The sequence below is a fragment of the Aspergillus udagawae genome, assembly GCF_001078395.1.
Source record: "Aspergillus udagawae IFM 46973 DNA, scaffold_6, whole genome shotgun sequence".
NCBI lineage: Eukaryota > Fungi > Ascomycota > Eurotiomycetes > Eurotiales > Aspergillaceae > Aspergillus > Aspergillus udagawae.
This window is the reverse complement of record NW_025091269.1, coordinates 136,916-164,855: the sequence shown is the minus strand read 5'-3', so window position 1 is coordinate 164,855 and position 27,940 is coordinate 136,916. Positions and strand designations below refer to the sequence as shown.

At 49.2% G+C, this 27,940-nt stretch overlaps 9 protein-coding genes across 9 annotated transcripts; 6 read left to right on the top strand and 3 right to left on the bottom strand.

Annotated features, from left to right (window-relative positions):
- Positions 1-776: 776 nt before the first annotated feature.
- On the bottom strand, positions 777-2,885 carry Aud_007824 (putative MFS lactose permease; the record flags this gene model as incomplete). Its single annotated transcript, XM_043292712.1, has 9 exons — positions 777-918; positions 970-1,318; positions 1,366-1,623; positions 1,677-1,997; positions 2,050-2,291; positions 2,351-2,453; positions 2,506-2,553; positions 2,607-2,676; positions 2,745-2,885. The coding sequence occupies 9 exons, from the start codon at positions 2,883-2,885 to the stop codon at positions 777-779; spliced, it is 1,674 nt and encodes a 557-aa protein (XP_043148647.1).
- A 4,435-nt stretch (positions 2,886-7,320) lies between these two features.
- On the bottom strand, positions 7,321-8,394 carry Aud_007823 (putative endo-arabinanase; the record flags this gene model as incomplete). Its single annotated transcript, XM_043292711.1, has 2 exons — positions 7,321-7,534; positions 7,583-8,394. 2 exons carry the CDS (start codon positions 8,392-8,394, stop codon positions 7,321-7,323), a joined length of 1,026 nt encoding a protein of 341 aa, XP_043148646.1.
- A 1,651-nt stretch (positions 8,395-10,045) lies between these two features.
- Positions 10,046-11,780, top strand: Aud_007822 (putative dioxygenase; the record flags this gene model as incomplete). Its single annotated transcript, XM_043292710.1, has 3 exons — positions 10,046-10,105; positions 10,159-10,725; positions 10,788-11,780. 3 exons carry the CDS (start codon positions 10,046-10,048, stop codon positions 11,778-11,780), a joined length of 1,620 nt encoding a protein of 539 aa, XP_043148645.1.
- Positions 11,781-14,275: 2,495 nt separating this feature from the next.
- Positions 14,276-14,865, top strand: Aud_007821 (uncharacterized protein; the record flags this gene model as incomplete). Its single annotated transcript, XM_043292709.1, has 3 exons — positions 14,276-14,382; positions 14,429-14,716; positions 14,772-14,865. The coding sequence occupies 3 exons, from the start codon at positions 14,276-14,278 to the stop codon at positions 14,863-14,865; spliced, it is 489 nt and encodes a 162-aa protein (XP_043148644.1).
- A 1,389-nt stretch (positions 14,866-16,254) lies between these two features.
- Aud_007820 (putative CP2 transcription factor) lies at positions 16,255-18,607 on the bottom strand (the record flags this gene model as incomplete). The annotated part of the gene is made up of 4 exons (XM_043292708.1): positions 16,255-16,577; positions 16,628-17,772; positions 17,845-18,531; positions 18,594-18,607. 4 exons carry the CDS (start codon positions 18,605-18,607, stop codon positions 16,255-16,257), a joined length of 2,169 nt encoding a protein of 722 aa, XP_043148643.1.
- Positions 18,608-21,737: 3,130 nt separating this feature from the next.
- On the top strand, positions 21,738-22,607 carry atfC (bZIP transcription factor atfC; the record flags this gene model as incomplete). The annotated part of the gene is made up of 1 exon (XM_043292707.1): positions 21,738-22,607. The coding sequence occupies one exon, from the start codon at positions 21,738-21,740 to the stop codon at positions 22,605-22,607; it is 870 nt and encodes a 289-aa protein (XP_043148642.1).
- Positions 22,608-23,246: 639 nt separating this feature from the next.
- Positions 23,247-23,907, top strand: Aud_007818 (uncharacterized protein; the record flags this gene model as incomplete). Its single annotated transcript, XM_043292706.1, has 2 exons — positions 23,247-23,712; positions 23,777-23,907. The coding sequence occupies 2 exons, from the start codon at positions 23,247-23,249 to the stop codon at positions 23,905-23,907; spliced, it is 597 nt and encodes a 198-aa protein (XP_043148641.1).
- A 782-nt stretch (positions 23,908-24,689) lies between these two features.
- Positions 24,690-25,068, top strand: Aud_007817 (heat shock 9/12 family protein; the record flags this gene model as incomplete). The annotated part of the gene is made up of 3 exons (XM_043292705.1): positions 24,690-24,723; positions 24,773-24,965; positions 25,026-25,068. 3 exons carry the CDS (start codon positions 24,690-24,692, stop codon positions 25,066-25,068), a joined length of 270 nt encoding a protein of 89 aa, XP_043148640.1.
- Positions 25,069-25,805: 737 nt separating this feature from the next.
- Positions 25,806-26,746, top strand: Aud_007816 (SDR family NAD(P)-dependent oxidoreductase; the record flags this gene model as incomplete). The annotated part of the gene is made up of 2 exons (XM_043292704.1): positions 25,806-25,872; positions 25,920-26,746. 2 exons carry the CDS (start codon positions 25,806-25,808, stop codon positions 26,744-26,746), a joined length of 894 nt encoding a protein of 297 aa, XP_043148639.1.
- Positions 26,747-27,940: the final 1,194 nt, after the last annotated feature.

Sequence of the window (27,940 nt, the reverse complement as noted above, 5' to 3'; positions counted from 1 at the left end):
GGAACGATCCAACATACTGCCATTAGACGACAGGAGACATGTTAAAAATGAAATATAGGATAAGCAAATGTAGAATTACACCGAGTGTAGTGGATGAGAAGGAGAGAAGAATGGGTTTCAAGGACCGGAGGGAGCAGGCAGGAAGCTCGGTGGGAAGACCCCTTTATATCTTTCTTGAGAGAGGAGACTGAATTTGACACCAGTGAATAGAAAGAAGAGTTCGCTTGTCAAAGTCCTTGCGGTGAATGAAGATGAGACGCATTGTGAATGTGAGGAGATGAGAAAGCAACCTTTGTGGGCGATGCTGGCCACCCAGTACGGAGGAGCGCTCGCCCTCCCTTTCGGGAAGGATGACACCTCAGGCCGGGGCAGGCGCTGCTAATAATCCATGACGTGATCGAGGAACACATAAACAGCAAGACCTATCTTGCATTTCGACCTCTACATTCACTGAGTCTTGCTATTTACATGAGGAGTGGATTAAGTTGTCACTACCTTAGGTATATTGTAACTTTCCCACGGGTTTCTCAGTGAGCACTCAAATGCGTCTACTTGCCGACACTACATCAGTAATTCATAGTTCACCGAGTAAATGCAAAGGCAGACAGGCGTGGTCCAAATTAAACGTATATATTTAAGAATCCACGAGTCATAATATACATCACCATCAGTGACACGTGTCATGAAATCATCAGACGGGAACTAGTCGGATCGTTTCATTAAATAACCTATAGGCACAGTCACCTTCATTTACCAGAGATATACCCACGCGACAATTAAGCCTCGTCGGTGATCTTCTCGATGACATGTCCATCGGGCTGGACAACAACCTTGTCGACCTGGAGCGAGGCCTTGACGGGCTTGGGCTGCTGGTAGACCCACTCGAGTTCCTCGAGCGTACGACCCTGGGATTCAACACTATTCCGGTCAGACTAGACTTTACAACTTTACGGTAGAGGAAGGACATACCCAAACAGATACCAGCACAGAGACTCGAACAAGTCCCATCCGACGAAGATCCAAAAGTAGTGGGTGGAGATATTCTGCAGACCGATGGGACTGGCGTACTGGCTGACAAAACTGATGCAGCTGACCATGAAACCGGACAGGGCGAGACCCTTGGCACGAGTGGTGGTTTCGAGGGCCTCGGCGGGAATGACACCCTGCAGGGGGGTATAGGTGAAGGAGAAGACGACGTTGAAGAGGTAGTAGAAGGCGACGGCGGTCTGGCCGTAGGTTTTGTTGATGTTGCCGGTGGCGGTCTGCTTGATCAGGGGCTCGGAGACACCGGCGTTGATGGCCATGGTGATGGCACAAGCTAAACAGTCAATGGCGATTCACGAGTTGCGTGGGATAAGAACGTACCAAAAGTACCCCATACCAGAACTTTACGACGGGGCATGCGATCGGTAAGAACGACAGCGGTCAGAGCGCCGATGGCGGAAACGATGGAGTTGATCAAGTTCATGAGCAGCTGCATGGAGCTGGAGGTGTAGCCCAGGGTGTTGTAGATAGTGGCGTTGAAGTAACCCAGACCGTTACCGGACCACTGACCAAAGACGGAGATCATCATGACCTGGAGGAAACGCCAGCGACCGCTGTGGCTGAAGAAGAATGGGCGATCTTAACGATCAATCAGTTCCAGCACTGAAGGTTTGGTGGAAGGAAGCACTTACAATCCCACCATCTCTTGTCGATACCATCCATACGAATACCCTCTCTCATTTCCTCGATCTCCAGGAGGACGAGGCGGGCATTGCGGTTGCCATTGCCGTGGTACTTGGTCAGAAAATCGATGGCGGACTGTTCCTGGCCGTGGGCTATCTGCCAACGAGGCGACTCGGGAATGAACCAGATGGAGCAGATGACGATGATGCAGGCAAAGCACTGCAAGATGAAGGGAATACGCCACGAGAAGTCGTTGTCGATGAAGTTGCAGCCGTAGGTAATGGCCGCAGCGGGGATGGAACCACCGAACCAGCCGCAATTGTAGAAACCTGCTGGGTTGAGCAACTGATGAGATTTCAGCGGTGTTGCGAGGCGACTTACCAACAGCACGTCCACGCCAGTGGGGAGGAGAAATCTCAACAGCGTAAGCGGGGGCAGACACAACCATGACCTGGATGCCGAAACCAAGAACCAGACGACCGACGTAGAACTGGGGGAGATGATTGGCAGTCGCGATAATGATGGAACCGACGATGATGATCCAGGCACCCACGAACATACACTTGCGACGACCGAGCCTGTCGGAAAGAATGGGACTAAAAGGGGTCGCGGCGATGGAACCACTGCGAGTAGAATACATGAGATGGAGCCTCTCAAATGGTGTGTTCGTAACAAGACTTACACGGTATAGAGGGACGTCACCAGGGAGACCTTGGGGCCGTCCAGACCGGTGTGGAAGGTATTCTGATAGTGCTTCATGGCGAGAATCGCTCCCATGAGCGAACCTATCCTCGAATTAGGGTTTTGCCCGTAACGAAAGTTTCCAAAATCACACACCATCATAACCGTTGGCACAAGCACAGCAGAAGGAGACGAAGATGCAGACTAGCAGTTGTCAGCCTTGTATCAATTTCAGCGGCAGTGTATACCAGACGCACAGTACAAGTGAATCGACTCCTTGCTCCATCTGGGAATAGGAGTGTCATTGATGGCGGCGTACAACTCGGCCTATTCGACTCTCTCGTCAACTCTGCTGTTCAAGATGGTGTTGATGGCCGACTGCTGAGGTAACTAACATTGTAAACCTTCCTCGTCTTCGCACCCTCGAGCTTGACCGCCTCGCCATGACCAACAGGTACAACAGGCTTGGTCCCGGTGTCGGAGCCGGACGAGCCATGCTCTACCGAGATGCCGTGCTTCTCATCGGTCGACGACATACTGTCGGTGGTTATCCTCTGAGAATAGAATTGGATCGACCAGATTGCTGTTTCGGATGGAGGGATTAATAGGGGAGACGAAAAAGAATCCGTGAATGACTAGGATGGGTGGGACATCATGAGGTTCTTATAATCCTCCTGGTCTACCTTTTCGACGGGGGTGTCACGTACATTGACCAGGCCGATGCTTTGTTACCGACGCTGTGGTTGGCACGAGAGATGGAACGCACGATGGCTCTGTTCTCTAAAACAAGGGACAGATACTTTGGAAAGCCATGAGAAAGCGAGTCAAAGTGACCAAAATCTGAAGACTAGTCGTTTCTGTTCGGGAGAGATGCCCGCCTTCCCGGGGTCCCTGCGTGTCAAACTGGGGATGACCCCAGACTCCAGAGCCCAACGTCGGAAATGGAATTCAGCTGGTGGGGAAGGGGGAAGGGCCCTAGTCCACAAATGGTAAGGAGTGGATGACATTGAAAGTCAATCGGGCCACTGCTTCAGCAGAGCTTAGGGATTCTCATAGTCTCAAAGTCTCAGTGTCGGTCTGGGCTAGCCGAAGTCCACTCCGAATGAGGGCTGCAAGGGGAAAGGAGGGCGCTAGACTGAATAGGTCAAGGCTCGATGCGGAGCCCACTCCGTGTCGCATTCCACAACGATGAAATTATAGCATCTGATTGGCTCATCATGGATATCTTGCCACTAAGCCGAGTCTGAGATCTGGTTGCACCAATCAGAGGGATGAACTGTAAAACCACGCGAGGAACACTAGTCTGGCCCTTGGGAACGACGACAGGCACGAGATCAGGTGGCAGGTGAAGCATGACTGGACACAGTCTGTATACACTGTCAAGTCTCCAAGGTACACTCGGTTGGTTACAAGACATTCAAATTGGATTCAATAATTTGCCCTCTCTGACTGGGGCACGGGCCCCCTGGCTGCAGCTCCTTCATTTCAAAAGGAAGGGAAAAAGGATGAAATGGCCGTAATCCAACAATATGCCACCAATAGCAACCATACCAGCTGTTGCTGCAGTTATTCTTCATTCAGTCGGCTGCGTCGCCCTCCGCACCACAAACGGCTAGACTCCGGAGCCAAGGCACCCTACCAGTAACGGGTCCCCTTGGCACGAGTTCTCGCTTAGCAGTGACGGCTCTGGATCATCTAACTCTCAGGAATTACGGGGTAGATTAGCTTTTGGTTAAGAGTAGTCTGCCGGGTTCTTAACAGAGAGTATGATGGATACCTCGGAATCTGCCTCTACCCGACGCTTAATCTGTCCCGAGTCTGAATTTGACGTTATCCTGTGGTAAGAGTGGAGATACCCATCAGTAATTAATCAAGGAAATATACCAGTAATCTACAACAGACCACCCTGGTCATTATCAAGCTCTAAATACTGGATCCGCCACGCATATGACTTGCGAATCGTCTGATATTCTCCCCACTCTAAAGCAGGAATGGTCAGATTATATTGATGATTCTAGGGATAACCGGTCATGACGAAGACTCCACTGACGTTCGACTGATTCGCGTCTTGAAGCTAGCCGAGGCCGTCAGCAGTGCTGCATAACCATGTTCAACCACAAGATGGTCATCTCTGCAAATAAATTACATACTGCATACGATACGATTATTGCTTTACAGCTCCTAAGCTTCATTTAGTCTCAGAAAGCTGGATACGAACGGGTCCTGCTTGCACAACTGACCTCTTTTCCAAAATCTGCAATAACTACCGACAAATAATCTTCAACCCCGTTTCCTAACGGTCATCTCGTTTATCCAAGGTCAAAAGATGTATCCCTTGACTATCCGACTAGCTTCGTTGACTGCCCAACAATGTGCTATTCGGCCGTGGTCGGTTGGCCTCTAAGCGCCGAAAATGCACGAGTAAGCCTTGTCGAGGTCCATGTGGCAGGATACAGTCAATTTCTTGACCGGTGAACAGAGATGCCAAGTTTCCGATTGCTACATCAAGCAAACTAGGTTCGCCAGTGAGGAGAAGAGTGTGACCAACTTCTAAAACGTCAACGAATGGGATAATTTCTCTGAAAGCACGACTAGCACTCTCATCGAAGCACCAAACGGCGACTAGAGATCAATCCAATAGCATATGCACTGTAATCTGACCTGTACAAGATCCCGACTAACCGTTCATTAGAGAAAGCCCCAACACAGCATGAGAGCAAGCGTCAATTGGCCCTAGCTCCGGTAACTCGGCCCGCGCGTTTCCAGTTTGGTTGCGAGTGCCGACAATTTAATGAACTCATTAAACATACACGCTGTCTACAATGGTTCTGGCACCGACAGCGTGGCTCAGCCTCTTTTCTTGAATTGTCGACGGGGAGCTCGAGCTCAGCTCCTGAACGCCAAGTTTGGGTGCAGGGCATCGTAAGTGCACCTCGATCGGTCGGTCACTGGCTGAATCGTGGCAGATAATTTGCGCATGGCTGTTACCTATCATATTCTCAATGTGTGTTTTGCCATGTGCTTCCCATGGACTTTCCTAGGAGCTATGAACTCGCTCCTGCATGTCTAAACCAACCGTGTTGGTTCATGCGGGGTAATCAGGCCGCTGTCTATGGAAAACTCCATGCTTCTCGATCTGCAGGGTATGAATTTTTGGTGCTGTCCTCCCAAGAATGGATCTCGGTGAAGATTCCTATGCCCCCTAACTGAGGCAGTTAGGCTGAAGCGGCGAGTTCGATGTCACGAACCCCTTTATTCTTACAGAGGATTTCCCACTGACCTTGCTTCGCTTCACCTAGGTACTTTCCACGATGCTAGACGCCGCCTCTCTCGGCTTCCCGTTCCGTACTCGCCGGCTCCTTCCCCCCCCCCCCCCCCAGTCTTCTCCAGACAGTAAGATATCCAGACACCACCTCTGCGACGAGCCATCCCCTCTTCCACAATGTCCCTGGTCAACCCAGAAGCAACACTATTTCCAATTAACTGCGCAACCACTCGTACGAGGTCATGTACACGTATCTCCCCGGCTCGCTCGTTCTGTGAATGAGCGCTCCGCCTCACAGGACGATAGATTTCTGGGGAGATATAGCTTTAAGTTGAATGCCTTGCCAGGTGATGCGGCTCTAATGGAAGCCGCGCTGGAACCAGTATCGACGATGTACAGCTACCCTAGACGCTGATACTAGAGTGTGATGGAGTCGAGGTTCAAGTGAGACAGAATTCGCGTGTCCCATATTACAAGGTCGAGGACGCACAACGCGTCTTGTACATCGCGGACGGGGTGCTCAACTAAGGAGGAACGGTCCCTATTCAGCAGTGCTTTTACGGCCGGTCATGATGTCAATCTGTTGATGTTACAATCCTAGGCCGTGATTTCCGCCGGCTCGGCGATAGCATTGTCGGCGGCGGGTTTCAACCACGCTGTAGGGGATCGTTCACGAGGCAGCGCTCGGAAAGCCAGTCCTGCAACTGTGGCACAGACGACTGTAGACTTGGATTGCTTGTAGTTCTCAACTGGGCACTTCTGGCTCTCGGGTTAATTGTTTGAGGTAGAATATATCGAAGCTATGCTAATTAAAATAGTACTGCGATGTTGATAGAAGGCTGTTGGTCTTATTCTCCTCGCATTGCATTTCGTTGCTGATTGCTGAAAGCTTAGCCCAGCATATCCAGAGTAACGGGTCTACATAGTTACCAGACATGTACTCACATGCTCTGCTATATCAGAACCGCTTTGAGTCATCAAACATTTCACCACTACAGCGTGGATATCTAGGAGGTGAGCTAGTTACCGTGATATATTTTCTCACATAGCGGACAACATGATTGAGGGACTTGCTGTTCACGACTGCATCCTTCCTGATCTCTCTTTTCACTTAGTCATAGAGTAGATGATCCACGGACAAGTTGCTTTATTCCTAGAGATAGCAACAGTTGTCCAAAGCTTCTAAAGCTCTTGAGAAGAGCATAGCGGTACGCGGCCGGAAAGATGCAGAGAAGAGCCTTAGAACAATTATTCTGCTATAACCCGCTTCATAGTTCGAGACTATGTATGAATTGAAGAGTTGAAAAATGCAGGACAAACAAAATCTATATGCATAACATGGGGAGTATCATATATCCAAAATGTGATCACAAAACGCCACCCTCGAGACCAATGGACAAGGTCGCCGTCTATGAGCTCTTACCTGTCTCAACCATATACGTGACTGAAGGGAGAGCAAATTTCATCGGCTCGGGCACTTTAACTGGAGGATCTTGCGTCCTGGTCTCGTCAGCTAAGTCCTTTGAATGCAGAAGGGCGACTTACTTGACAACAGGCCATCCATCCTTGTACTCGAGATAATGCCAGCCCAGCTGGGTATCCTTTAATATATATCAGCCAAGTCCAAGCATCAACAACAATATACGTACGCTTTCCTTAAAGCCTATCGACCCGTTGACTACCGGACAGTCAGATACTGAAGCTCATCACTCCCCAGGGGATGGAAACTCACAAAAGTGGTGGTAGAGGATATCTCCTCGCTGGCCATTGCCTGGTAACACGCCCACGCCACCCGGAGCGTAGACATTCCCGTTGTTCGACCCGTAAACCTTCTCACCATACCCGTCGAGAAGCTTCTTGCCCGATTTATCCACAAACGGACCGGTTATGCTCTTTGAGCGACCGACTCGAATACGATATCTGAATGGTCGTCAGTACTGCCGTAAGTAAAATTGGAGATTAACTTACTCCTCTCCCTTTAGCGGAAATCCTTTATTAACCATCTGGCAACAGATCCCCTGGCTGAACCAGAGATAATAGTAACCCTCATGATACGACATGTATGATCCCTCTTGCGGTCTCCAGTTCCCAGGCATGTAACTCAAGTGCGTTGCATCCGGTTTGTTTTCATCCTTAACGGACAGCTTGCCGTCCTTGTCGACCTGCAACGGCAGACTGTAGATATCATCCCAGTAGCTCCCGTAGATGAGGTACGGCTGTCCACTCTTCTGGTCGACCTGAAACGCAGGATCGATGGCATTCGTGCTCTTGTACGGCGCGATCTGGGAACCTTCCCCGGAACCGGTGTTTATCAGTGCGCCGTGGTCTGTCCACTCCTTCTCCAGGTCGGACGTAGACGCATACCCGATGGCACTATCCTGGCTGCCGCTCTGGCTGATGGCGTAGAAGCAGTAGAATGTGCCTTTGTATTTTGTGACGGTTGGTGCCCAGGGCCGGTTGTTGTTCTTTTTGTTGATCACGCTGGCTTTGCTCAATACCGTACCGACTTGCGTCCATGGCCCCGAGATGCTCGAGGCCTTCCAGTAGGGGATGTGGATGCCTCCTTTGAAGAGGTAGAGGGTGTCCTTTTCCTCGATGATGTTGGGGTCGTGGACTTGCAGGTTGCCGCTGTTCGGTGGGGGGAAGTCGTTGGAGAAGGTGAAGATCTTCTTAAGGTCGTCAGCGGTTGGATTGAGGATGCGTTGGCCGTCTCGCGGGATGACGGCCGCGAGGGATTGAGAGAGCAACGTTAGAGATAGAAGTAGTTGTAGTAGAATCATCGTGATAGCATGAAGAATGCTTGATGTGCACGCAATCTCTGATGTGTTCTATGTCAAGGGTAGTATTTATATACAATCTTATATCTTTAATTCTACATATGAAGCCGTTATCTCCAACTCAAGGCTGATTCTACTGTGGCTCATCTGTTGGTACTTGGTATCCAACACCAACCACGTTCATCACGATACGGATTGTTGGCCGATCCATGCGATGCTCACAGCCCTCTGTTGACCATTGGATTGCCGGGCCATTCTCTCTCTCTGTTTCAAAGAATAGAGTTGTTGACAGCTACTGTTTCGTTTGGGCTGAAAAACAGCCGCATCAGGGCCCATGCTGATAGTGTCGCCGCCTTGTTGGCCCCCACAAACAACCCTACCATCGCCCGCAGCAAACTTAAATCCGTAGTTGTAAATGCCTTGCAGTCCATATAGCGTGCTATTAATAGCATACTTGGACCCGCCCGTCAATTAAAGCCACTCTGGGTCACATATCTGAATGATAGAAGTAATCTGGTAGGCAGACGCACCACCATGTCAACACAACTCGACGCTAATATGCAACAATTTTATCAATGAGGTTGAGCACAGAAATCACCGTTCTCTTTTTTTCACAACAGAAGAAAGACAATCTGAATAGGGTTATTTTGAAGTTCCCGATAACTCAAAGTCATGATCTTGGCCCCAAAACCACGCCGTCAGGTAGGCTGTAGGAGATCGCCTCTTTAGAAAGGGACAATAAGTCGGCAGGTCTCTCGAATTGATCTACTCAAAAAGTCTTTGCGCTTCTGTGATTAACGCTTTCCTCGCAATCTTGCCGACATTTGTGCAACACAGTGTTGGAGAATTTCGGACGCAGACCGAGGGACAGTTTAAAGATGCTTGTCAGGACTCAAAATCTGCGGAGATTGCCCAGGCAGGTCACACTGTCGGAAGGGAGTATGTCAGCCTAAGAACGTCAGCCGGATCAATCCTCAGCTCGATAAAATTTCTAAGCTATCAGCCATTTGTTTATTTGGATTTACTGTGTGGACTCTGATGAACACGCATCTAATTAAGCCTTCGCGAGTCAACGATGTACATGTCCCTGTTCTCGGAAAGATCAACCGCTGCAAGGATGGCTTCAAGCATGTGATGTGTTGCCCTACCGTTGCTGCGAGCGGCAATAAGCTGGATGGCCATTGGACGAAGTAAATTCAAGCATTACTTTGATGGCATGATGTCTTATTTCTTCCAGCCGGATGCTCGTCCCATGGTTACAAAATATGCCTAAAGGAGCATTATGTCTGGAAACAATGAAACCGACTGATGCTTAGGCAGAAGGGTAAATTGGACATTGACTCACTCTTGAGAGATTAAGCCCAAGCGATAATAAGAAGGGCTAGCTTAGCTGAGGGTTTGCAGAGTTCAATAGATCACAAGGCCTTGCTCGGGTGAAAGCAGTTGTCGCCTCAAGGTTATCTCAGCCTTGCCTATGCCAGGATATTTGTCCGACGGGTTGTGGGGGAATCCCGCTCCGGAGTTGCGCCTGATCTCATTTGACTATAAATGATTGCAGTACTGATGGCAAGAGCGTCACATTCAAAAAGAAATCAACGGAATTTCACCAGTAACTTGTCGAAGTTGATAAGCTTGCAAAGTCATATCACGCAGTATGGGCTCCATAACAGCGACAACAGTGACCAACTCTAAAACTAGCCCACTTGAAGCTCTGGTCGGTATAACCGCATAAAGCTCGGATAAGGCATAGTTCTGACCGCCCCGTAGCTGGCAATCGACAGGGAGCAGCGTGAGCCTGTCGAATTGCGAGTCACTGGAACCTTTCCACCACTCCTTGCAGGCACATTTTATCGCAATGGACCCGGCACCCACCGTGTCGACTCGAAAACAGGGTCGTATGCTCGCAGTCACTGGTTTGACGGCTTCGCACAGCTGCATCGATTCCAGATAGTTCCCACGGACGACGGCAACTGCCGTGTGTTCTATAACTCTCGGTTCCAGGTCGACGCATTGATGGAAGAAGCGCGCCGCACCGGAGATCTCAAGCCCGTCACCTTTGGCCAAAAGAGAGACCCGTGCGAGTCGTTCTTTCACAAGATGAAGACCGTCTTTGAGCCGACTGAATTCCTGTCCAATCCACAGATGGTCAATGCGAATGTCACCGTGTTCGCCAACATGCCCGGCATGCTGAAACATGGTCCAGCTGTACCGGCATCCTCGCAATTCAAGCTGCTGACCTGCCTTACTGATGCAAACCAAATCACGCACGCCAATCCAGAGACCCTCGAGCCGATTGCTGCGAGCACGCAACAAGAGCTTCACCCGGATTTGAAGGTAGTATTCTTCCCTCGCTGATTGATTCTTTCACAGTATGTGTAAGTTGACTTTCTTTGAAGGGACAACTTACCTGCGCACACCCGCAATTAGACCCGCAAACAGGAGATGTATACAATTACAACCTGCACCTAGGCCCCAGAAGCACCTTTCGCATCTACCATACTTCGGCCAGTACATCCAAAACAGAGGTCATTGCCACATTCTCAACAAAAGCAGCCTATATCCATTCCTTCTTTATGACCGAAGACTACATCATCCTCTGCGTCTGGCCCTCCTACTTCAAAGGCCTCGGGGCCTCCATTCTCTGGGAGCGAAACATGCTCGACGCAATGAAATTCGATTCTACTGCTCAGACGCACTGGTTCGTGGTCGACCGCAAGGGCCACCGAGGCGTCGTTGCCAAGTTCGTCAGTCCGCCATTCTTTGCCTTTCACACAATCAATGCTTTCCAAGAACCGGGAGAGAAGAATACCGTGGACATCATCTGTGATGTAGTGCAGTACGCCAACATGGACACCCTGCACCGAACCTACTACGAAGACTTCCTCTCAACTGACGGTAAGATTTCGAATTTCACCATTAGAAGATCAGAAACACCCATGACCGTCCGCTATCGCCTGCCACGAGTGCCCACAGTGTCTAGTATTAGAACAGCTACTGCCGCGGAACGTGTGTTCGAATTTGAGTCCGGTGAACTCCCGACGATCAACCCGCGATTCGCAACCAAAAGAGCGCGATACCACTATTGCGTCGTCAACCGGGGACACACTTCCTTCTTCGATGCAATCGGGAAGGTCGATCTGGACACGCAAACAGTCCAGTACTGGGGTAGCGAAACGACGCCTCATACGCCCTCCGAGCCGATTTTCATCCCCGATGGCACTGGCGAGGCCGAGGATGCGGGCTATCTACTTAGTGTGGTCTTAAACGGTGAGACTGGGAAAAGTTTCCTGGTCTGTCTTGATGCGAGGACGTTGACCGAGGTCGGTAGGGCTGAACACGACCACGCAATCAGTTTTGGTTTGCATGGAAGTCATTATCCCGCGGCTTGAGCGTTATGCAACTGAGTTATAAATTAATGCTATTCATTTTATTAAATGAAGATTGTCGCTTACCGTAACTGTCAAACGAGGTGCCTCAGTACTTCAAGCCCAGCATATCAAAATCATCAACATCAACGGTTCCCCGGACAGAGTAAGTCATGTAGACAGTTCTCGTTTAATGCTAGGTTCCGCCATTGGCACTCCTCTGTGGACTGTTCTCGTTTGACACTGATGGTATTCACTGACACATGTTGACAATGCTTGACACGCTTAGCCACGATAAAGACATTGTAAAAAGACATTTAAGATCGGGCAGTAGTGCCTGCGTCAATTTTTCATGGAAAGCTGATTCTAGATACAGTACACCCGCTTTGAAGGCAGCTCGGCCAGATACTCGTTCCCATTTATACTTTTATCCTCCTTTTATTTTCATCATGGCTTGGTGCCTTCATACCCTCTCGTCGTCACCGCCGTTGTCGTTGTCGTTGTTGTAGTCGTTGTCATTGTTGTAGTTGTAGTCGTTGTGATGGTGTTGTTGTTAAAGGAGGAAGCGGTGATTGCCCTCAGGCACACATGTGCAGTTATTGTGTATGGGGCAGTCCAAACTGCTGCTGCAATAAGCATGAGTTAGTGACGATCCTTATTCCTCTTGTCGTACAGTCAAGGTGGTCAGTCTAACCTATAGCTATGGTGGACGAACTCCACCCAGCACCGGCGATTGTGCCACGGCGATGATAAGGCAAAAATGGGCGATTGAAACAGGGCCGGGATTGACGAGTGGAAGAGAATTTACAGGGCGAAACAAATTAAGAAACCGAGCATGAAGCCGCTCCCGTCGACCGCTATATCCCTTCTGAAGGGGGCCATTTGGATGGTGGTCATCTTGGTGTCGATCTCGGCGTATAAGATTATGGGCTATGTAAGATAGTAGCGGACATAGCATATTGCAGTTGTTGAAGGCCGCAACTGGGCTCGTGGGGTCCAAATAGTCATTTCTGTTGGGAACAGAAAGTTGCTGATGGTGAAAGAAAGGGGGAAGCACATAAAACATGGAAGGATGGCAGTCCAAAAGTCATTTCCCTAGCTCAAAATGAGAAAGGACGGTTGACCCTCTACAACAGTCAGAAGAGGACACTGATAGGGGTACAACGCTCAAATAGTCCAACGATTGCACTTTTATATTTGTATCAAATGCAAATTGGTGACTGGTTCCTTGTGTAGACATTTGTCTTCGTTGTCAGCTCCCGAGGTCATTACACTCTGATCTGATCCATCTGGTTGGGCCTCCGTCTGCCATTCGAACCAGTCTACAGCTGTACCATGATAGATCAGTATAATTGCAAGCGAGAATGTGTACAACGCGGGGATAAGTCATTTATTCATGGACATACCTCTTCCATGCAACACACTACCCGCAAAACTTCCAAATTCAGGAGAATCAAGTCTCATTCCGTGCGGCTGTCGTCTTCAACCAAGCAACATGGCGCGAAATCGTTCTTCTGTCAGCGAGGTACCACAGCAGGGTAGCTGAAACGTTCGAGGAAATGGTCGATAATTGATCGTAGTTCTGCTCCCTTGATTTAACGACAACTGAGGACATATATCGTGTGTTGAGCAAGTGCATTCGCAAACGGTGTTGCAGGGTTCAGACTTCTGGCCAGAAAGCCCCAGAATCAGGAGCAGCCGAGAACGCAGATGGGACAGTTGAGTCATGCCTGTGGATAACATGTCACTCTTGGTATTATACAATGTCTTCGCAGATGTATCGACTTACCACCTCCTGCTAAGCAGCGATCTGAGACGAGCAATTGCTGCAATAACAAGCAGTATTAGGAGCATCATAGCCAAAAAGATCTGATCCATGCTGTTAATTGGATAAATGGAGGGGCTTTGTAAAGCAAGGTATATGCAGTAAGTTACTTTGATGACACCCTTTTTGTCTAGCAGTAAGACACTGTTGCTGATGAGAGAGTACAAGATATAGCAGGGGTATGAGGAGATTATATCATCTTTCATATGGTAAAAGTGAATATGTAGGTTCGATAGACAGCCCTATACAGTGAATGGGATCTACCTGTTTACGGGAAGTTCCGATAGCGACATGGTTTTAGTAGTTATATAGGGTTATTATCCTTCACTATACTTAACATGAAGACATTAAGGTGAATGGGGAACATTATTTAATGAACCACGAATTCAAATCCAACTATAATGATATAACATAATGCACCAATATTTCTAAAAAAGGTTGGATTAAGCTTTTTTATGAACTGCATACCATTATACTCTAGAATATCTAACCTTGTAAAATGCCAGAACTTATCGTAGAAGGATGGTTGTATAGCGGATCTCACGTTGATGCTGCCAAGTTGTGTCGCCATTATGACATAACTCAGTCACCTCATCGAGCAATCTTGGAAGGCCTCTATAACAACTCATCCCACAATATATCTCACCACTTGAGCATCTCTTGAATAGAATAAATCTAAGCTAGAAGGTATACAATGTCGTCGCGTCGAACCACTGATCCCCAGCAACCAGTCCGCCCCCCGATCCCCGTGGGAACATGGGTCCTTTATGGCTGCGGCGCAGGACTGCTCGGTGTAGCAGCGTATGTCCTCTCCCCAAATTCTGAAATCAATCTAACTGAAGAAAAGAATGACCATCGGAGAGAAGATTGAACAATTCTTTACTGGACGGCCCAGCTCATATGTTCCCGGCCACACGCTAGAGCGACTACTAGCCTTGCCTACCCGGCCCGACAACGAACGCTGGGGACTGAACATGGCCATGCATTACGGGCAGGGAGCAGTTGCGGCCGTCATTCGAGCGTTTATGAGCATCAACGGTATTCGAGGACCGTTTGCCGATTTTATGTTCATCGGCGTCCGGTTGACGATTGATCAAACGCTGGAGAATTGGACGGGAGTCGGCGCTCCTCCATGGTGCGTATCATGAACATTGCCATTACGCGTTGGATGGTTACTGACGAATGTGTAGGACGTGGCCGGTCAATGAGCAGGTCATCGATGTACTGCACAAGGCTGTCTATGCTTTTGCGACCGGGTACTTGACAGACCGATGGCTGCAATAAGGTATTCAACTAGATCAAAATGAGCGTACTTTGTATTAGTGAAGGGCAACATTATATGAGTTTATATGGACGTATCTCTGATTAATGCCGTTGACTGGAACCAGTTGGTGATGCCATTTTTCTTCGAAAGAAAAGTTGGATACATTGCAGGTCGCAAACTTGCAGACAGAGAAGAATATGACAAGAGCCTCCGGCAGGCTTTCGAAGTCAACTTAGGCTGAGACTTTACCTTCCAAGGGCAATTTCCCAGAACTTCCGCGGTCCCTGCTTCAACTAATGGGTAAGCCCGAGCTCCCTCGCTTGCCAAAGTCAATCGATAAGCGATTTGGTGTCGACAAGCTTGCTAGTGGGCGTAGATGCTAGGTGAGCGTGAGCAGTAAGTTATAAGATTGACATCGAAACGAACAGCGCCATGACCAGCTGATCTCCTGCGACTTGGCATATATATTTCGGCTATATGCACAGATAGGGTAATTCGTCTACACCACCATTGAATGTGCATATTCTTAGGGCCTGAGCGGGGCTTGCACTGACAACTTTGTTACTTCCGGGATTACGAGTGATATCCTCAATTCAGCAGCTGCGGCGCCATATTCTAAGAGTGTTTCAACCTGACATGTCTCGCGCACGGTGCATGACTACGACTCTAAATAAAAGTCACAAAGGATGCTCTCCGTTGAGGAAACGCAGATCGATCTTACTCCACTCCTCGGCTTTGTCTGGGGATGAATGAGAGGATAACTATTCGTTCAACTGGTGGTACATTGGAACCATTGTTCGAAATTTGGATTCTTTGTTGAAACTGAAGATGGGACTGAACGCCTTTACGGGTCAGCGAGCTTCTCATTATTCCTGCGAGCAGGGCTTTGCTGGTACAAATAACTTTCATATAAGAACCAAGGGAACGACACGGTTGACCATCCACAGCATACTATCATCCTCTAGACTTACCGGTCTGGTCTGTGCACTCAAGCATGCAGATCACGCGGATAGAAGCATAAATGGCTAGATTTCAATCTTTCAACAGTGATAGTACGGTAGGAGCTAGGGTTGGTGAGATTGTTCTGTCGCGTCCAGCACTCCAGGCTCTAATTTTGTTCCTTGCACTGAAGTTCAGGTGTACTTGGAAGACTTTCTTTACAGCTTGGGAGGCATATAATTCTCTTGCTCGCAGATCTCGTATGATATTAAACTGTATATGCTAGGTTTTCTTTTCATGTCGTCGCTTCGTACCCATCCAGTAGGCGTAGTCTAGATGTTCATGCAGGTCTAAACGTACATCATCACCAGTCATGCAAATCCCGGCCGGGGCAAGTCGTATAAACATTCCCTGAATGTGCACAAAAGCCAGGACCTAATGCTCAAAATCTGTCGAGTATGCGGAACGCGTCAAAAAAGCAATTGAACCTCGTACCCGGTGCTATGTCTCTCGCCGTCGTCCTGTCCATCGCCGCTCAACGGAGCAGGAACCTCGGTAAATTGGGCAATCATATCCTGCCCTTCGGGAATTGCTCCCACGACGTCATCGTCGACGGCGACGCGTAGACTTTTCGGATTGATATGGACGAGACTGAGGATACGGTCTGGTTGGACGTTGTATTTTTTGGACAGCTGATCAAGAAAGTCGGATGCGGTTCGCTCAGTGAGATATACGGCACGGTAGTAGGGTTCCTGCTGCTGCTTGTCCTGAATTCGAACGTAGAAACATGCCACTTTCTGAGGTCAGATAATATGCCGAATCAAATAGGCTCGCAAAACTTACCATGCCGAGGGCTGGATGACCTATCACCAGTATCCGACTCAGGAGAAGATCGACCATTTATATCGCTGAGGCCCGGATCGGGAGATTCTATCTTCGGTTCAACGGTACTCGCTTCTCGGCCGAAAGGACGGCGTGGAAGTTCGACCAGGTCGCCATGAAAGTTGAGCCCTGCATCATTCTCGGACGCACTGTCACGCCCAAGAGACACAGGCGTGGACGCGTCCCGAGGTAGAGAAACTGGTGATTGATCCGGATCATCCAGCACGTCGCCTTGCAGTGAGAGCAGGCTAACTGGCTGGGAGGACGAGAAGAGGTTGCGCAGCTCGAACAAGGCCCGGTGCAGATCATCTACACCCGTGAGACTGTTAGAACGGCTGGGAGATAGGCTCATCGATACGGTATGGTTCTTGGTCAACCCGTGTCCGACGCCCTTTCGCCGTTTCCGCTTTCCCAGACCATTATTGCCGTCGACATCTCCCTGCGCGATTTGCCGTTCGACCTTGTGAATCGCTTTCTGCACATGCGCCACATCGTTGGACAGCTTTCTCTCCGCTCCGTGGTCGCGAAACACCTTGACCTTGCAGTAGCAAATCTCGGCTTCGGTGCCAGGTCCCGGTGCAGGAGTGCCATCTTCGAGGCCAATCATCTCCGTCTTGACGCACAATCTAGTAGGAACGCCTTTGACACCCTTGGAAAGACTGAAATCCGTCGACAGAAAGTTCAAGCGAACGTTGACCACGCACTCGGAAGAACCGGCTTCCGGAGTGCTCGACCAGGTTACACAGAACCCGTCAAACGAGGCGCTGACCACCTTTTTGAGACGCGGCGCGTTCTTCTTCGATCCTATACGCAGGTCCACAAATTCCAACGCTCGCATCTTCCCCCCTCGCTGCTGCGCCTCGACCGCCCCTCGCGCTTCCTTCCAGAGTCGCCAGCACCGCGCTGGGTTCGATCGGTGTGCCGGTTCCTCAAAGGTGATTCTCACGCTCGTGCGATATTTGACGGGTTGTGTGGCGTGCGCTGGGGGTGTGGAGTCGATAATGGATACCGAGTATGCCTGGGACTTGTTGAGATAGGTGACTGGTGGTTCATGCGCATGATCTGCGATAGCGGTGGGAGCGTGGAGCGTGACACGGTAGCGGAACCTACATTGTTACAACAGCGCGAGTCAGCAAGCAGTAGGCCGATTGCAGTCGTCGCATCGGTAGTGGACTTACGGAGTCTCTGGCTTCGACGGGAAGTCGGCGCGGTCGACCTCGTCCGAGGCCACCGGCAGGAGAGGCTGCGCGACATGTCCCAACAATTCTGTAAATGAATTTCGGTGGCTTGCCGTATCCAATGGATCGTAGTCTGAGTTTGCCCCGAACGAGACGTTGCTCGGTAGTATGTGGTTTGATGCAAACGGGTCCATATTCTGAAACAGATGATGCTGGTATTGCGACTGCAAGCCCACCACGCCTCGGGTGGCCGTCGCCGCGTGTCCATGTAGTTGCTGTTGTGGTGGTGGTGGTGGTGGTGCTGGTTGTGGTTGTTGGTCCTGAAGCTCTGACTGTACGCTGACCATCTGATCCCATATCCAAGGCGTGCTGGCCAGATTCCATTCTACAGTTGGGGTGTGAAGGTCGCCTGCAGGACTATGGACTACGGCGCACATCTGATTAGCAGTGGGAGTAAGAAGGCCGGCTTGCAGAGCTGAAGGAGCGACATAGTCAACTACGTTCGCATTCGACGCGTGATGGTTGAACTGGAGGTGATACTGTTGTGATGGAAGTATGGGATGATTTGCGAGCTTCGCATCGCCGTGTTCGAGTGGTGCCTGTTGCGTGAGAAAGGGGTCTGCGATGACGTGGGAAAACTTCTTTCGAAAATCCCCGATCAGCTCAGCTCCAGGCTTTTGCGCCGTCCTGCTGGTGGTTAGATTGGAGGATGATATGTAACCCCGTTCCTATCCCAGAGAAAAACAAACCTTTTGTCAAACATTTTCCTCACTTCCGAAGCAACCACCAACAGTTCGTCGTACACGTGTTCCGACGACGAAGGGCCTCACAAACAACACGACAGACACAGTGATTATAAAGGAGCGGTGGCAATTTTTATTAACCGTTAGAATTTAATCCACCCGGCAGATGTCAAGTCTGGAGATAAAATGAGCGACTTCCTCCGATCGAACGACGAGCGAAAGGCGAAAGCATCCCCTCGAGTGATGAAACGGCGGGAGAAAGGAGGGAACACAGCTGGAATATAGATGGTTGGAACGTGGAAACTTGGACAGCACAGGCCTTTTATCTGGGCCCCGTCAGGTCAGGCAGGCTCACAGACAAAAGGGCAAACACCAGGACCACTGGACATGCTGGGTCTAAAAAAGAAGGTACTTAGTAGAACTACTACGTACTATGAGAGGCGGACAGTACCTGGGGATCAGCGGTGGGAGGGGGAAAGGAGACGAGGAGACACTAACTCGGTTGGTATTATTTATTATTAGTATCCGTAGACATGTATTTTAACTGAGTTTATGATTTATGATTAATCCATTCCCGCTTTGCAATAATTATAATCTGCAAGAGCGAATATCGATACTACCGCGGAGTTCATCTAAGAAGTCGTGCCGAGAGCGTCGTGTGAGTGGAAGAAGCGTGAATAACCGGTGGGGCCTCTGGTCTAGCCTCGTGGACAACAGCATCAAAAAAGGTAGCTTGATTGGAACGGAAGTTGCAGCCGAGAGAGGAAGCGCAAGAACTGGAGCCCAGGAGGGTGAAAACGAAAAAAGAGGAAAGGGAAAATAATAGTCTGTTCCTTGATCCCACTTAAGTTATGCAAGGGGTCTTTGCCCTTTGGAGAAGATGATGCCTTCGAGTGTCGCCGCTGAAGATAGATGTATTAGTATTGGGGAAGAAGTCCAAATTTGCTTGCATTTGCCACGGAGACCCTCTTATGTATGGCGAGTTTCCTCTATTGAGAGTACTGTCCGATGTTGACACTCGTCCCCCGAGATCTACATAATTTTTGATGTGTCGCATCAGATGTCTAGATCTTTGCCGCTTCCGATTCCACTGTTGCTGCACATTCCTTAAGACTCAAAAGGGCTCCGCTTATGGAAAATTTACTACCACTAGCATTTTATTCTCCCCCAACAATGCGGATTTGATCTGCCCCTGTATTCAAGATGAGTGTAGTTTGTCCGTGGCACAAATATACACTCCGCGCATGGCCAAGGTCAACTCAACGCCCCTGGCTGTCAGCAAGATTCTGCAGAGGAATCATGTTATACTCGGCCAGGGACAGTCGGTTGAACTGCTTCAGGGTACTACCCTTGTCTCTTGAAGCAACGAGAAAATGTATTTACGTGAGTTGTCCTATCTATCTTGTATGACTGAACAACAAACACCAACCCAAACCCCTTAGAGTAGCCACATCCAACCAACCGTAGTATTCTCCAGCTCATCCCATTCAATCGTTTGCTGTGTGGTATTCGAGTTTCGCGGGATCCCACCACTTGTCATATACAGATACAAGAGACTCAACAGTACGGGGTACTGGCGGTGGGATGGCGCGTAGATCCCTGTCGTATGACGTCAAGATATTTCGTGGAGGACGGGAAGGTTTCATTATGTGGCACGAGCAGCCGTGGTTCACTAGCTACGCGCAGCTTGGACCCGAAAGAACGCCGAAAGAAAATGAGATCCGATACAGGATCCTGTCTATCTGCGCCACCTCCGCGTTATCATCTGCACTTTTCATCTTGGTCGAGACTCTGGATTGCAGTATCCAGGGTACCTCTCTCTGTCTTTCTCTAGTCCTACCTGAGGTACTTGCAGCCATCATATGAGCATGATGGCCCAGGACGACAGTTCGGATCAGAGTCAGGAGATACAAGCAGATACTCAGCTATTTCCACACACTTGAAACTTCTCTCGCCGTTGAACAGATCATGTTTTTCCTTTGCAGTTTCGCACTGCTGTGACGTCAACCAGCGCCTTCAATCCGGAGTTCTGAATTCAGCGACAATGGATGATTCAGATATCGCTGGAGTCCAAGTGGCCGAAAGAAGACCCAGCGAATCAGAGGCTGCGGAATTTTCTTCAGGTTTCCTTGCTGCGCAATTCTTTTTGTGTCTTCCTCGAGGACGAACTCATGTGGCTTGAGTAGGACTGCAGACTTCCTTGAGACAGGCGCAGCATAGTTTCCTGTTTATATTTGTGGCTTATTTACGTTACCCTTTGCTCATGAGGCTCCTTGACAGAAAATCATGAGCTTGATGCCTTAAGGTTTTTCATCTTGAGACTGCCGCAATAAATCCACGAAAACGGGGCTGTCAATTACCTTAGTCGATAACTCGTCAATCCACACACACGCCCATGAAACGGCTGCTGGTTGGTGAGCCAAGAAGCTTGGCCCCTCTGATCAGACACTAGCGCCATGCCGGTTGTTACATCCGGCCAATCATGGCTATTGTTGCGTTAACTATTCAGCAATGTAACAACATTCTGTGGAACAGCAGCTGTCAATGTGCCTCAGAATCATGGTTACTACCCATTTCTCTGTACCAGAAATAATTTTTAAATATTTTTCCTTGGGTAAGGTGGTTTGTCCAGGTTGCTGGTTGTTACTGACTGGGGTTAAAGCTCTCCTCCTTGGTTCTGAGCTTGACTGCTCTTTAGACTTCCTTCAACTCCGTTCTCAGGGTTCAGTTACATTAAGAGTCATATGTTGTCCTGGGGCGGGAGGAGGCGCTTTGGTCCAGAACAACAGAGTACGTGGTAGGAAGCATTCTCCAGCACCTCAAATAGTCCTCCGGCTTTTCCAGCAGGTTTCCTTGGGATGTCTCAAATCTTTAAAAGAGAGTGACCAACCTGTTCGATATGTGAGACTTGGTGGTTTTCAAACACTCTTGTACAGCTACAACCACACAGCTACAGCTACAGCTACAGCTTCAGTACCATTACAAGCTTATATATATCAGCCTAAGCTATTCAATTAGTCTTCTGCCTCACCCTAGCTGTGCTCCCATCACACCGTCTAAACCTTCTTCATCTCTGCCAGACCAGCTGTCCATAGCTCAATCGCTCAGCTGCACAGCTGCACAGCTCGAGTATAAACTGTCACCTGCATCATGACGACCACCAGCCTTCTTACCGAGCAGACGGTCGTCGGTGGAGCCAATGGCAATCTTCTGGACTGGGCCAGCCTCAGTCCAACCGCCCTTGCCTTGCCGCCAGCGGATTCTGCCACTTATGAACCTGTCCTTCTCAGTGATGAGGATCTCCATGTTCTTGATCCCGCTTTTCTTTCCAAACGCACAGACACCAATGACGATAATAATAAATCCGCATATAACCAGCGTCCGCAGCTAAAGCCAGCATCCACCAATGAGATCGCTCCAAATTTCCACTCTGCTCGTCCATCCCGCTCATCCATCACCAGCCTTTCTTCTATAACTTCTACTTCTACTTCCGCCACTACAGAATCAGACATCACTTCGTCCAAAAAATCCTCCAAACCAAGCAAACGCAACTCAAAATCAAAAGTATATGACAAGAACGACCCGCGTCGCGAAAAATATCTCGAGCGCAACCGGCGCGCAGCCAGCAAATGCCGTCGCCAGAAGAAAGAGCGCAACCAGCAACTGGAGAACCTGTATCGCAAACAGTCTGCAGAGCAAGAGCGGCTTCTCTCGGAGCGCGACCGGATGCGCTCAGAACTGCTCTCTCTGAAGGATGAACTGTTGAAACACGCACAATGCGAAGACCCGCCGCTCAAGTTCTACATTGCTCAAATGGTCGAGGAGGCCGGTGCGGCTGTTGCGCCAGCTAGACCAATGAGTACCTATTCTCCGGTGTACTCTGAGCAGCAGGCGCAGCCCATGATGTTTAACGATGACGATGTCTTGCGACAACAGTCCCCGACAACGAAGATGTCCATGGTTTCAGACGCACCGTGGACCGCTTCGGGTGGTGACTTTGTCGATTTCGTTCAATTGTGATCAGTTACAGTACCCTGGCAGTAAGTTGTGTTTCATGGAGTTTGATGCTGGCGTGCATCGGATATGAATCAGTTTTGGAGTTAAAACTGTCAAGTCACATGGTGGCTGCTATACTGTCTATAAACAGAAATATATGGCACTGCATAGCGAAGCAGCTCTCAGTCACTATGCCATTCCGCAGAGCAAGCGCATGCATCATCAGCTATCGTCAGCCATCATTAGCTGTAGCTTATCATTGCTGAGTTAATTGACCAATCATGAGCTTCACTTGAAAGGATCACGTGACTGAAGACGTCATCGAGACGATCGAATGCCTGAGGCCTGGCCGAGGTGTGGCGAGGTCCTGGGGAACATCTTCCTGCAGCCGTGGATTCGATGGCTCCAAACCGGCCGAAACTGCAATGATTATGGCTGATCGGATCGGCCAATGCCGCAAACCCACCTCAGAAATTGTTGGCAGGAAATGGATATATATAACAATGTCATTCAGATATGAAGACACTCGACCACTGCCAGCCAACCTAGGTGGTCGAAGAGTAACTGACCCTTTGCCTCCTTTCCCCTCCAAGGCAAACCGGGGCTATAGGGCTCGTTCTCTTGTCACTCGTTTACATATCTGTCTGCTTGCTCGCAGCCCCCATGACACGTTCCCTAGGAACCACGTCGACAGCTCAAGGACGACCACAAAAACAAGATGCGAGGATACTGCATCTAGACGACCGGTCGCAATGGCTCGCGTGGAAAACCGCCGAGATGCTCTTCACCCTCCTCCTTAGCAAGCAGCTGCGCCGGCGCTGGCTGCTAGAGCATGAGCATGTGCAGTCGACCCCGGTCTCGCAGAGACTGCAGCCGGTCGCGCTTCTCGAACCGGTCTCCACCCCGGCGGGCTGGTCCAAATCGAGAGGGACGAGCGCTGCTGAAATGGAGGCCCTTAAGTACCACGTGCGGCTACTGCGCGCCAGTGCAGAAAAAGGCAAGGAGCTAGTTGCGGAGATGGAGCGGAGGATCCAGCGGGGCGATCCGACGAGCTTCTGCCATTCCTGCGTCGCAGACGATGATCGCGAGGTATTTCTCACCAAGTGTGGGCATCGGGTCTGCCTCACCTGTGTGAGGTACAGTACCAATGACCAGGGGCAGTACGAGTGTTGCATTTGTTTTGTGCCGACCAGTTTTGTATCTGGGAGGCGGACGCTTGGGCCACGGGGACGGTGATATTTCCGCGTGCCAGAGCCTGCAGACTACCTCCTTGACTACTGTTTCGCTCTTTATTAAAGTGGTCGTTATCAGAACGACCATGTAAACTTCTCAAATACAAAAACAGATCTAATTGATAAATCTACAATCCTGGAGGCTCCCCGGCTGACCTTTTGCAACGATTCATGCCAAGGCCAATACTTCCAGGAATAATTAGTCAGGATCTATCTGTTTATTTTTGGGATGATGGTTATCCGACTCGAATGTCCAACTTGGGATACCCAGGAATTGTGACGTCATTGAATACATAATAGTATGGTAGACGACTTGACCCACATGAGGCAAATAGCGTCCACAGACGTATTAGTAGTTCTAGAAGGGGTTGAATATGTTTCTCTTTGCAATGCGCAGGTACTTTGTCCAGGTACATGTAACTCGTACCCGATAGAGGATAGAAAGTAGATCAAATGACACTATCAAGAATGTCATATTGACAACTGGGCCCCTGCAGGGAAGCTAGGTTAAAGTTATCGGTGATCTACCGCACTTGCCAAGGATATAGTGACGTCGAAAATCATCACATTGACCATCTCATCCCCCACATCAAGTGGCAAGATGCAGCCAGACAATGTACTTCCCCAGAAACCTGATGATTCATGAACTCAGCCATTGCCTGCTCCATCCCTGATCAGGCCGTATCACATGCAATGACGTCTTGCTCTCTACATCGTCGATGGTCGATTGCATCCGGGGGGACATATAAGAAGAGTGCGTTTGCAGTCGTCGTCTTTTCATTGCAGAACGGATCGTCAAATCAAGAAGCATTTCACAGGAAGTCAATTCAAACGCAACTCTTACATTCCAAACACAAACACTACTACTATCAAGATGTCTGACACCGGCCGCAAGGATTTCTCCACCAGTATGTTCTTCAACCCATAAGCAACAGATCGGTTCTGACTCCGCTACAGAGGCTAAGGAGGAGATCACTCCTGATTCCCAAAAGTCCACTTTGGACAAGATGAAGGAGACTGTCACCGACGCTACCGACCGTCTCACGGGCAGTGCGCAGGGCGACCAGCAGAAGTCGTACACGCAGCAGGCCTACGATTCCATGCGTGGCGAGAAGGACGACCAAGTCCATGGTAGCAGCACCCAGACAATGTACGTCCCCGCATTTTAAGGAAATCTAAAACTGATCAGGTGCTAACTTTCGGGAAACAGGGGCCAGAAGGCAAAGGATGCTATGGGATTGGGTGATCATTAAGCTACGAGAATGAGAAATGACCAACTGTATATTAGTACCAAGGATTATGACTGTTTACCTTTATCTTATGAATATCAATTGTATGCATATGATCTATACTATTTACAGATATTAGAGCCGATCATGCTAGGAGCATTGTATCTCTGACAGTTACTCTTCGACTGACGTGGTAATTCAACGAAATGTCGAAACATAGGCACAGAAAGCTGCATACAGACAACATATAAAATGTTAGACAAAATTCTTTAATTAAATGTCATCAATTACTTCAATTTCCAATGCTTCGTTGCCGAGCATTCAACTACGGTACTAGCTGCCAAGGACAGCTAGTTAGTCCACAGAACGATCTGATATACAGGTACCACCATGCGATCAATGTCTGCGGTATAACCAATGAAAGCGAAATGATGCTATTTACGATCCTCATGGATGTATTTGTTTACCAATATGTTAAGGAAATATATAGGAGACTCATTGCTCCATCTGATAACGACGTCATGCTGATGACGTCCTCGGTGGTTTCAACTTCTCCACACGGTTGCATCTAGACTCGCCACTGAGCCAGGTTTTGGCTTCAGATGCGTCGAATTACACCAACATGATGATAGTACGCATCGCATCTTAGGGATTCTGCGCCTATATAGAGCTAACGGTAGTGCCTAACCGAATCAACCAAGATCGACCGACAACTCACCACATTTCCACAAATCAAGATCTATTATATAGAAAATAATAAAATGTCAGAGGCTCAGCAACAGAACCAGCGTTTCAAGCTCGAAAACCTCTTCAGCGTCAAGGGCCGAGGTATGTTGTTCCTATCATCGACATGATATGGGTACTCACCAGCACAGTTGCCCTCGTCACTGGCGGTGGTTCCGGAATCGGCCTCATGATCACGCAGGCACTGGCTGTCAACGGTGCCAAAGTATACATCACCGGTCGGACGGGAGAAAAGCTCGACCGTGTTGCAGAATTGTACTCGCACAACATTCCCGGACAGATCATTCCCATCACCGCCGATGTCACCAGCAAGCAATCCATCCAGAAGCTTGTCGACGAGATCTCGTCCAAGGAAAAAGCACTGCACATCCTCGTCAACAATGCCGGCATCTCTGGCCAGAAGCAGGACACTGACAGCCAGAGCGCCGAGGAACTGCACCAGAAGCTCTTCAAGCACGAGTCGAACTCCTTCGAAGAGTGGGATGACATCTTCCGCACCAATGTAACCCAGCTCTATTTCACCACCACTGCTTTCCTGCCCTTGTTGAACAAGGGAACCGACATTGAGCATGGCTGGTCCAGCACCGTCGTCAACATTACCTCCATTTCGGGCATCATGAAGATATCACAGCATCACTTCCACTACAATGCTAGCAAAGGGGCCGCCATCCATGTCTCAAGAATGCTGGCGCATGAGATTGCCTCCTCCAACCTGAAGATTCGGGTCAACAACATCGCGCCAGGTGTGTTTCCCTCCGAAATGACTGCCAAAGAAAGTGATGAGAAGCAGAAGAGTTCCCTTCCCAAGGAGAAGTACGAGGGCATGGTTCCTGCTGGAAGACCGGGCAAGGATGAAGACATGGGCAGCGCTATTCTGTTCGCCGCCTGCAACCAGTACCTGAACGGGCAGACTCTCGTGGTTGATGGTGGCTACGTTCTTGCTGTTGGAACTGTTTAACATTGTGCCATTGTATGATAAGATAATGAGATATGACCCGAATGCATAGAAGCGTTTCCACTGTCTTTGAGAACTTGCTGGTCCGTACTCATCTGCCACGGTCATGGTGGGTGACAAACAACAATCGTATTCCTTACTATCAATTGTATCATTCTCACCGGTTACACTACCTAGCAGACTACCACCCTGTATTAGCCTTGCGGATTCATTTGAGACATCGAGAGCGTTCATTCCGTCTTTCCTTCATAAAGTCCAGCCTCGACAACCTACTAGCAGGGTTTCGAATTGGTTTGTATGAGCGCTTTTCTTCCATTTCTAGCTTCTTTATATTTTTTCCTATCATATTGGGGTCATTCACGGCGAGATCCCTCATGACTATGATCGGCATGAAAAAACAGTTATTTGAACGTCAAAAAAGGGATAACAAGGTAGAAACAATTTCATGCTAAGTAAAAACACAGATCAGTGTATGCGAGATAAAATGCATCCAAATGCAAACGTTGTATCCATCGTAAATCCTCCAGCTCCTCCAATGTCCATTGCACCCAGCCTATTCTTGAATCATATATCGAGGGTATTATTTGAGTAACTTCGCGACGAATCCTCTTCGGTAATGGTTAGCAGAATGTCCGACGAAGAAGCTGAGGTACATACATACTCAATGGATTTGTTCAACGGCTGCCTCTTGATCGTCTATTGTCATGATGGGAGTACGCCTGATGGTGTTCTCGGATCCCTTGTGAACCGGGTTTTGCTCTCATTGATGGTCGAGGTCTCGCGTAGTCAGAGTCACTCGCTTTCTGCTGTGCTCTTTTGTTTTTCGCGAGGAAGAGAGGAATAAGGAGACACATTTTGACTCGATATGATCACGTTTGATATTTGAGAAGAGGTGAGAGGACTGTGGATTGTAGGTGTCTGATGCATGGTAGGCAACGGAATTGACCTCCTTATATAGCTTCCTGGTGAGGCTGTCTGCCATAAAAATAGCTGAACGCCGTGTCACAGCCATGGCCATCTCACTGCAAGACCAAATCTCAGCCTCGTATTGAATGTATAACTGAAAAGCAAGCATCTCGTACCAACTAAGCTTTCGAAGCAATCTTGGCTTGGGCTGTGCCAGGCGATCAGCGCTAAAGCTGCGGGGCTGGGGCCGCTTGGGGCAGAACGATGTTTCTGGGGCCGAATCTGATGTTT